Source organism: Eptatretus burgeri, chromosome 5 (genome assembly GCF_056783735.1).
Source record: "Eptatretus burgeri isolate ZD-2024b chromosome 5, Ebu_testis_v1, whole genome shotgun sequence".
Classification (NCBI taxonomy): Eukaryota; Metazoa; Chordata; class Myxini; order Myxiniformes; family Myxinidae; genus Eptatretus; species Eptatretus burgeri.
The window spans coordinates 15,194,516-15,205,338 of NC_140965.1; the positions used below are offsets into that span (position 1 = coordinate 15,194,516).

Consider the following 10,823-nt stretch of genomic DNA (forward strand, 5'->3'; position numbering starts at 1 on the left):
GATAGAAAAGATCGAGATTTTGGATGGGGGACGATAGGTGGTGGTGAACAGCTGTTTTGAAGCCTTGGAGGGAAGAATAGGATTGAACAGAGTGAGGGAGTTTATTCCAAAGGTGGGAAAAAGAGGAATGAAAGAGTGAAGGTGAGCAGTGATTCGTGATTTTGGTAGTTTTACCAGAAGGGGGTTGGCAGACCTTGAGCGCCCTGTGGAAATGTGGTGGGGACAAATCACAGACAGAGCAGGGGGAGCAAGACCGGAGAGGAGACGGTAGAAGACAGAAAGATCACCGACCTGCCTACGGTGAGAGAGTGAGAGACCCAAAGGCTCAGCCTCAAGACCCTGTCACACCTTGATGACTTAGCCAGCGTATGCCGACGTATGAAAAATTTGCTGAATACGCTGGCACACGTCGAATACGTAATGGGTAAGTTTTGTATACGTTAAGGGCACGCTGGCATACGTCGTAGTATGCCGAGCTTGTCAATATATTTTAAGCATGCTCAAAAATTTTCGACGTATGCCAGCGTATGACTCGCACATTCCGCATACGCTGGCCATAAGTTGGAGCCATGTTATGCGATCGTTGGCACACGTTACTTGTAAGTTACTCATAAGTCGAAACGCGTCGAGGTAATGTTTAGCGAACCCGAAACTTATTTCTAATCTATGAGTAACGTGCTTTGAACCTATATGTCACATATCTCCAACGCATATTGACGTATGTAGACATATTTGATGTCTTCCTGACGACCACAGAACTTACGGAACATGTTTCTAACTTACAGCTACCGTATAATGGCGTATTAGCAGTGTTTAGGGGAATTGGTACATAAAAATGGGTTTCACAGGAGGAGCCCGTCAGTGTTCCAGACTCCATGGTTTTTTTTTTCTTTTTTTTTTTTCTTCAGCATGACTGTGATGTTGACACTTCGATTTCTAGTGCGGTTATGATTTAAATCGTTGAGCGGCAGCCTATTAATAAGCTACTCCACTTGATCGTTGGCGATACGCTGCCGCGCTATGCATAAGTTAGACTATCGTTGGGCATAGGTTGTGAACGCTGACAACACGCTAAACATTCGTTGGTATAAGTTATCTATAAGTTATCGAAACGTTCTGTGTATGTTACTAATACGTTATGCATACGTGCAACTCGTTATGAATATGCCCAAAACTGAAAAAAACATCAATCGTTCAGCATACGCCAGTGTTTTACATACATTTTGATACGTTGCCATACGCTGGCTAAAACGTCAAGGTGTGACAGGGCCCTCACCGCGGGTCCGAAATGCCTTGGTTTCCACAGCGTGAAGCCGAGAAAGGTGGGAGGCAGGAACACCAGCCCAGAGGGGAGAGCAGTACTCCATCAGGCTGTGGACAAAAACTTTGTATGTGGTCTGCAGCTCAGGTGGGCCGGGGAAGGACTTTGCATGACGGAGGATTCCCAGTCGACGACTGGCTTTGGAAGCCACCTTGGAAATGTGGCTTTCCCAGGAAAGATCATGGCAGATAGTGAGACCCAGAAGCTTGAAGGAAAGGACTTCTTCCAGAGAATTGGTGAGAAAGTAGATGGGGTTTTCTAAACGGTCCTTTCGGAGAGATATAGTGAGAGTGTGAGATTTGTCCGGATTGAAAGACATGTTCCACGTGTTGGACCAGTCTGTAATTTTACCCAGATCTGCAGTGAGCGAAGAAGCTACGGCTTGCCGGTCTGAGGGATGACAGATTGTACGGCAGAGGGTCGAGTCATCAGCAAAGAGATAAAGAGGATTTTCCAGAGTCTGAGAGATCGTTGATGAAAACCAGAAAAAGAACAGGGCCCAGAACGCTACCTTGAGCAACTCCAGCCGGGACAGGAAGAGGGGATGAAAGAACTCCATTTAGGGCCACACGTTGACTGTGACGGGAGAGGAAGTCTGTGAGCCATGAGTGGAGATGGCCTTGGATACCATAGGAAGAGTTTGGTGAGCAGGGCAAGGTGCCAGACTGTGTCAAAAGCACGTGATATGTCTCGGGATACGGCTCGGATTTCCTGTCTGGCATTGAGGACTTCCATCCATTGTTGGGAGAGCAGAAGCAGCATATCCAGGGTAGAGTGACCTGGTCTGAAACCAAATTGATGATCGGAAATCAAGCCATTGGAGAAGAACAAGGATTTAATGTCTGAAGCGATGATGGATTCCATAACCTTGCTGATGATTGGGAGAAGGCTGATTGGTCTGTAGTTGCAGGGATCTGTTTTTGCACCTTTTTGTGCAGGGCAGTAATGTTTGCTGATTTCCAAGCAGATGGCAGATGAGCTTGCGCCAATGAGAGGGTGAATACACCGGAGAGAGGGTGAGCAAGAGCAGCAGAGCATGTTTTCAGGACATGTTAGACGCATTTTTCAGAGGTCGGCATACGCTGGCAAGATTGCCAAGGTGTGACTGCGATGTTGACACTTCCATTTCTCCGGCGGTTATGATTTAAATCATTGTGCGTTAGCCTTTTAATAGGCTACGCCACGTGATCGTCGGCGATACGTGCAGCGCTATGCATAAGTTAGACTATCGTTGGGCATACATAGGTTGTGAACGCGGACAACAGGCTAAGCATTCGTTGGTATAAGTTATTTATAAGACAACGAAACGTTCTGTGTCCGTTACTAATATGTTATGCATACGACCAACTCGTTATGAATACGTCCGAATCTTAAAAAAAACATCAAAAGTTCAACGTAAGCCAGCGTTTTACATACATTTTGATACGTTGCCATTGCTGGCTAAAACGTCAAGGTGTGACTGGGCCTTTACCAACGTGCAAGTAAATTAAAACTGTCGTCGTTTCGTGGGCCACCGTGTCACCACTCTGATTTGACCCATAATTTTAGCCAATTGCAGTGAAGAATACTCGGGCTAAAAATGGATATTGTCAGTTTTTCTCTCAGTTGCTCATCAAATCCACTTCTCCTTTATCAGGTTCTCGCTACGACGCCTTGCTGCTGCCCAGCGCACAAGGTGCCATGATCGACCTTGCCAGCAGCCAGTCCTTGGCGAGAATCATTCGACATTTTGTCTCGGAGCAGAGTGCGTACTCCGGGACTAACTTGCCATGTGCTTCCATCATGCCTCCTTAACGATTTACAACTTTTGTGCAAAAGTGGTACATTTGATGCTAACATCAGAAATCATTAAATGTTTTTTTTTTTCTGCTCTTGTCACAGAGCCACTCTGTGCAGTGAGTCATGGTGTTGCTGCACTCTGCTGTGCTGTGGACGAGGATAAATCCTGGGCTTTCAGTGGTTACAGCATCACTGGAGTAAGGCATGGTGGGGGCTCAAAGGCATCATGCACTTTTATACCTCAGTCAAGTCTCATGGAAAGGAGGTTAAGGCCTACTTTTATGAATTTTTGTTTTTTGATGTGTAACGTGTGTAAATGAGCAGGTGATGGTGCTGCCCATGCTTAATGATATTTTCTTGTTTATTACTTCTGCCACTGAAGGTGGACAGAGGTTGTTTTCACCCCTGTTTGTCTGTCTGTTTGTTTGTCTATGAACAGGATATCTCCAAAAAGTTGTGGACGGATTCAGACAAAACTTGGTTGACAGGTTGGTTGTCTAACAAGGACGAATCGATTCGATTTTGATGGATATCCGAATCCAGATACGAGAATTTTATTTTTTTAAGCAATTCTTCACCACTGAGAGATTGAGCCATAAGCGATTATACAGCACGATATCTCAAAAAGTTGTGGTCGAGTTATGACAAAATTTGGTGGATGAGTTGATCAGGTGACAAGAACAAGCAGATTAGGTTTTGGTTCAGGTCCGGATGCAGATCCAGCCTATCGGTGGGATATAAAACGTGACATGTTGAGCCTGGTGGTGGTATGCGCTCTACCGATTGCCGGTCGAGTTTACCCCCACCACCGGAGGTGGAAGGAGGTTATATTTTCACCCCTGTTTTTCTGTTTGTTTGTTTGTTTGTCTGTTTGTGTGCAGGATATCTCAAAAACTTGTGGACAGATTCGGATCAAATTTGGAGGTCAGGTCTGGGTGTGTGACGAGGACGAATTGATTCAATGTTGGTGAAGATAAGAATCCGGAGACGAGAATTATTTAATTTCTAAAGTGATTCTTCACCATTGAGAGATTGGGCCAAAAATGATTTGTGGCACGATATTTCAAAAATGTTTTGGGCCCGATATGTTCGACTGGATCAGACAATGCATGGCGGAGATATGCGCTCTTCCGAGTGCCCTTCTCATTTCTTATTGTCATCGGTTGTATTTTGTATTTCAGCCCACAGTGTTTGAGCTCGTGAGAAGAGCTGACTTCTCTACGATGCAGCTTATTGTTGAAGATTTTGCGAGAGATGCTGGTGCTGTATTTAGTGGTACGTTAATTTTTTTCTCCTCTGGGTGGCACAATGATGTAAATTTGTGCGCTTACCATTCGCTTGTCCAAGTTGGGAATGAATATAGTGGAGGCCATTTTAAAGGGGGTTTGGGTTGGGGGAAATGGAAGGTGATGGTGATGGTGATGGTGATGGCATCACACGGAGGGGGAGGGAGTGATGGCGTCATTGAGCACACGTAAAGGATATTTTATTGGCTATCCCTTATTTGTTTGTCATGAAAGGTTATATCTTTTGTTGGAACAGTTAGCCTGTCCATATTTGAGACTTCCTGATTGTTGCCTTGGAGTTGCTTGAAACATTGTTCTCGGAATTGTTGCCTGCTTGCATTGTATGTAGAAACGCGCGTATCATTGCTTGAAAAATGTGCAACTTGTCCAGGTGAGGTCAAATTGTAAAACTAGTATATCACTTGAGTACTCAGGTATAATTAACACCATTTACAAACAATCTTGTTGGTGATTCATTGATATATATATATATATATATATATATATATATATATATATATATATATATATATATATATAGTTGCTGTAAATCTAAGCCTGTATTAATAGTTTTCACAAGCAAGGTCTTGTTGTCGTTCAATGATGAGGTGTCAAGATTTGCCATGACCCCTCCACCCATCGTTGATGACCTCTTTCTCCTTCCGCCATCTTCCTCCTCATTCTAGTTCCACCTCATCATGTTCTTCCCATACCATGTCATCTTTTTTTTAAATCCCCTTCCCTTTTTCTTTTTTCCACTCTTCCACCCCCTCCCCATCCTATTGTGATCCTCTTTCCCACCCCTCCTTTTATCTTTTTACTTCCCCTCGGTGCTCTCACTTATTTTATTTCCTCTTTTATCCTCTCCCTGAAGCAAGCCAGTCTGGTGTCGTGCATGTTGTCGTGGATCGGCACGTGGTGACCGGTCAAAATGAACAATCTACCCTCACAGCCGTTCAGAACCTCGTGCTGCTGTGTGGGATGCGGTACGATGAACACCATTTTTTGGTTAACTGTAGGCTAAGGCATAAAAATGCAACACTTTCCCATACAATTGTTTTTTTTAATCGAATTTTACTGATTTGTACTTTTAATCCGTGTAAAAGGAAGTTGACTCCAACCAATATTGAACTTTCAAAATTATGTGATCCGCTCCAGAATTCTCGGCATGCATGTGCAGAAGCCCCTAGCAACAGTGACCGTCGGAGCATGTTGACATCTGTCGTGCATGTGAGATCAGGATTGTTACCTAAAATAGCTCACAAAGCTAAAATACAGTTCCTGTAGAACGTCTACATCCCCATTTCAAAATTTTCACCTTTTGTTGCCTTCTCGCCTGGAATTAAATTTCATTAAATCAGACTTTTTCCACTTATATTTACACACCGTAATCCACAACTTCCAAGTGAAAAACAAATTCCACAAATTTCAGAAAATTTATAAAAAATATAAAACTAGAGTATCTTGGTTGAATAAGTGTCCACCCCCCTGAGTTAATACTTGGTGGAAGCGCCTTTGACAGCAATTACAGCTGCAAGTCTGTTGGGATCGGTCTCCACCAACTTTGCATGCCTTGATTGGGCAATATTTGTCCATTCTTCTCCACAAAACTGTTCAAGCTCAATAAAGTTGCATGGTTAGCATTGATGGACAGCAATATTCAAGACATTCCACAGATTTTTGATTGGATTTAGGTCGGGGCTCTTACTGGGCCACTCAAGGGAATTTATCTTTTTGTTCTTTAGCCACTCTAGGGTAGCTTTGGCTGTGTGCTTCGGGTCGTTTTCATGATAAAAGATAAACTTCCGTCCTGATTTTAGCTTTCTTGCAGAGGGCAGTAAGTTTTTCCTCTCGGATTCTTCTGTATTTCGCTCCATCCATTTTCCCTTCTATCCTGACAAGTGTCCCAGTCCCTGATGATGAGAGACATCCCCGTAACATGATGCTGCCACCACCATGTTTCACAGTATGGATGGTGTTCTTTGGGTGATGTGCTGTGTTGGGGTTGCGCCAAAAGTAACGTTTTGCATTTAGGCCAAAAAGTTCCATCTTGGTTTCGTCAGACCACAAAACATTTTGCCACATGGCTTCTGAATCTCTGGAGTGTTTTTTCGCATACTTCAAACGGGACTCGAGGTGGGCTTTTTGAATAATGGCTTCCTTCTTACCACCCTACCGTACAGGCCAGACTTGTGGGGTGCTTGCCATATTGTTGTCACATGTACACAGTGACTAGTCTTCCCCATAAAGGCCTGCAGCTCTTTCAAAGTTGCCATTTCCCTCTTGGTGGCCTCTGATCAGTCTCCTCCTTGCTTGATCATCTAGTTTGAAGGGACGGCCTGATCTAGGCAGGGTCTTGGTGGTACCATACGCCTTCCACTTCTTGATGATTATCTAGATTGTGCTCCAAGGGATATTTAAGGCCTTTGAAATATTTTTTATACTCATCCCCTGATCTGTGCCTTTCCACAACTTTATCGCTGAGGTCTTTTGAAAGCTCCTTGGTGCTCATGGTTGAGTCCTTGCTGTGAAATGCACTACCCAGCAGAGGAAACCTCCAGAAACAGCTGATTTTATTCTGAAATCATTAGAATCACTGTAATTTATCACAGGTGTCAGCCAATTAACTTGTTGCATGACTTTGAAGGTGATTGGTTACACCTGAGCTAATTTATAATTGCTAACACTTATCCATTGAAGATATTCTAGTTTTGTATTTTTAATAAATTTTCTGAAATTTGTACAACTTGTTTTTCATTTGGAAGTTGGGGGTTACGGTGTGTACATAATGGTGGGAAAAGTCTGATTTAATGCAATATAATTCCAGGTTATAAGGCAACAAAAGGTGAAAGTTTTGACAGGGACTTTCTAGAGGCACTGTATGCCAAAATACTTGGAAAAGTACCTGAAAGGAGTGTGCCTCTGCACAACCAGAGTGTGAGAACTTTCTCAGCTCACTGATTTGGCTGATATCTTGCGGCTGCACTTCCTGCAGAAAATCCCAACGATGTGGTGAGGAGTCTGCAGTGCAAGGCCCGAATAACCGGACATACCCGTTCTGTCCAAACCCCTGATACTTGCCAGTGAGTGGACCTTGAACCCTGCGGAAATGCCTCTTGCGAACATGGCAAGTTTGGCGATTTTTTTTTTTTATTTTTTTTTTTATTTTTTTTATTTATTTAAGGGACGTCTGCAATTGGAAAGACTATGCCGTGTGTCATTTACAACAAACTAATGGTTACCAACTCATCGACAAAGGACATCTTCACGACGTGAAAATACACAAATCTTGTGCCAGCGATTTATTTACCTGGGAGTGAGATGTACCAGGCAGACTTCCCTAAGGGAGACACCGTATCTGGTTTTGGTGCTTAACAACAGTAATGGGAAGGTCATATAAATACTGTTACGAATTTGCAATTCAATTGCACACAACATACAGGTTCCCTTAGACAGCTATGTCGATAAGTGCATGTTCCCTCGATAGCTCACCTTCCATTGTTTAAATGTTTTGAAATCGATTAGATGCGCTGCGGATCAATTTAATAGTTAGGGAGCAAACAATGGAGACGTCCCTCCCCCTCTTCTGTGAAGAGGAAGAAGAACCCTGTGGTGACGTCAACAACTCCCTCCCACCCGTGGTTGAGCGGGGGGGGGGGTGGATCACGAGGGCATGAGTCACGCTGGGTGTGGGGGAGGGGTGCAAAGGATAAAGAGGACATCTTTTCTTTGTTCACAAAGAGTCCTGTGGGAGTCCCGTGGTAGGGCTGAGTTCGTAAAAGAGTTCGGGGGAGTCCCGTGGTCGGGCTCAGTTCGTGGGCTGAGTTCGTGAAAGTCCCGCGTAAAGAGTTCGTGGGAGTCCCGTGGCAGAGTTCGTGTGCTGAGTCCCATGGGAGGAGTAAGCTTTTTGCTTTGGCTGGCTCAGTGAGCTTCGGCTGTTGCTTTGTTTTGGAAGGAACTTGATCCGGTTGTTCGGCTCGAGCTGCGAGTGGAGGCTTCTTCCTCTTCCTCTTGGTTCGTGGAGCTTTTCGTTCTCCATTTTGTTTCCCGGCTTGGTGCGACGCATTGGCCTCTTCATGGAGTTGGTTCCTCGGGGAAGCGACGCATCGACAGGAAGGATCGGCGCCTCCTCTCACTGGCACGTGTTGAGAAGCGCGGGAGGATTCGTGGGAGCTCGGGAAGGAACGCGGCTCACGGCAATTTGGATCCAGCTCGCTCTCGCTGGAGCCCGGGTCCGGACAAGTTGAAGACCACACGAGGTGGAAAGGTTCGAGTCAAGCTGAGTTCCAGCTCACCTGTCCGAGCTGGAGCTCGTGATTAAAGGCCTCAGCCACCGTTTATTTGCGTGCGTGCGTGCGTGCGCGCGCGTGCATACGTGTGTCCGTGGGCCCGTCTAATAAGTAGGAACTGCTGTTAAGTGTAAATGACTGTACATATTAAGTAGACGGTTATAGTTCTTTTGTCGTGCTTTTGTTGCTTGTATAATTGCATACGTGTTTTGCCTTATTTAATTGCATATGTGTTTCATTATAATAAATGTCCTTGTGTGAATGTAAACCTGCTCATTGCATCCATTCCCTCATTGACTGAACATTTCGTGTGTTGGGAGTTAGAAAGCAGTTGGTTTGCCGTAATAGGGGGACATTTGGACCGACGGTTCTCGGGATTACGCCGCTCGGACAAGCTCGCCCCGGCGGTTTGTTCCGTACGAGATACGTCGAGGGTGGAATACCCCAGTAGTTGGTCACGTGGGTATTTAGGTAAATTCAAGATTGGCAATCGACCCTACCCCACGTGATCTGCCGATTGACGCATTTCGGTTCTTGTGCAAGGACCCGTCGCTCGGAGTTATCCGGGCGGCGATCGATATTCCGGGCGATCGGTCGGGCCGACTCGACTTGTGGCTCCGTTCAGAGCGGTCGGTTGGCGGCCGACCCCTTGTCTGTAACAATACATTGTTTGATTGGTTCCAGGACCATGAGAAATTATGCTGGATTCTTGCATTTTTTTTTAAACCAAAAGGAGGTGTGTTTGTGTGGCCGCTCGGTGGGATTGACAGGGAATGGTAGGAACTCAACACCTCTCATCCACAGATATTTCTTGCTTGTTCGCAAGTCTGATTTGCATCCAGGAACACGATTGTGGTTTACCATTTCAAAATTGCCACTATCGTTTAAATGCTGAAAATCATGTTAAAAGGACCATTTGATTTTGATTGTGTGCGAGCAACGGCATGTTCAAAGTGCCCCGTTTAGCGGGAACGAGCCGCTGAAAACTCGCACACAGTGCATGTGTGAAAGGCCTCGTTCGCATTTATACGTCATTTTGAAAGTCACGTTTTACACAACTTCTTGATAACTAATTCCCTCAGTGTAAATGGGAGGGTGTTACATTTAAGGAGGACATTGTCTTCCCTATCTTATCTGTCTTTGTTATTTAACTTCTAAGATCTTGCGCTGATCTTCATGCAGGTGACAGGACATTCCTTTCATGTGTGACAATTGCTTGACACATTAACAATGTCTACCCGCTTCTCCATTTGTAATTTCTCATCTTTGCACAACAGGAAATAAAACGTCTGGAAGATGCACTAGGAGGGACATGCATTGGCGGCACATCTCAGCCCGGTTCCTCGTACCCACGACCTCCGTGTGGTTCCTTGTACCCACGGCCTCCGTTTGGTGGACATTGAATATGTGGATGTTCTTGTGTCCAGGATTAATATAGCAGCAACTGATGACAATCCAATCAAACTATCGGTTGCTGCTGATGGTGACCATTTTGATCTCGATGAATCAATTTTTCATTTTTGAAAGTTTATGAAGGAACTTGATACTAGTACTTGTAAAATATGTCAATGCACATACCCCATGACTAGCTTCAAGGTAAATATTTACATTGTGGTTGTATGAGGGCGTCTCCGGAACCAAACTGCAATTCATGTTCACAAAGTCTTAATGACTCGTATCAAGTACGTTCACGAACTTGTAGAACAGACATTTTCCTTATTTTTTTTTTATACTTTCCTTTACTAAAGTTCATTCGGTCCAGCACCACCTGATACACAGTCCCTTTATGAATAAAATGAGTAGGTCCACATCAGTGATCAATTTAATGTGAATTCTGTTCAACTGATGAAGACAATCTTCGATTAGGCCTGTGAACTTAGTTCAAGGAAGGAGCCGTTAACTTAATTATCCCTTGTAAATACCAATATGATGTAACTTTTTACCCTTGAACCCCCATGCCCTCTTTCATACATTTTCTTTTGATTATTTTGACACTACCCACCACCTTTCTCTCTCCTGTCCTTTTTCCTTCTAATTTTCTCAACTCGGCCCTACCCTTGTGTTCCGCGTTTTGAGAGATTGTGAGCCAGTTCCGCTCTCAGATTCTATTATAAAAGACATGAACACGTGGTTATGTTTTTGTTATGC

General features: G+C 44.4%; 1 protein-coding gene across 1 annotated transcript in view; it reads left to right on the forward strand.

Annotated features, from left to right (window-relative positions):
- The window catches only part of GATD1 (glutamine amidotransferase class 1 domain containing 1), a 27,975-nt gene extending 17,166 nt beyond the window's left edge, over positions 1-10,809 (forward strand). The window contains exons 2-6 of the mRNA XM_085880801.1: positions 2,958-3,065; positions 3,203-3,297; positions 4,282-4,375; positions 5,261-5,372; positions 9,953-10,809. Coding sequence (XP_085736927.1) covers positions 2,958-3,065; positions 3,203-3,297; positions 4,282-4,375; positions 5,261-5,372; positions 9,953-9,959 — 416 coding nt within the window. The 3' untranslated portion in view covers positions 9,960-10,809. The remainder of the gene's footprint in view (positions 1-2,957; positions 3,066-3,202; positions 3,298-4,281; positions 4,376-5,260; positions 5,373-9,952) is intronic.
- The last annotated feature ends 14 nt before the right edge of the window (positions 10,810-10,823 follow it).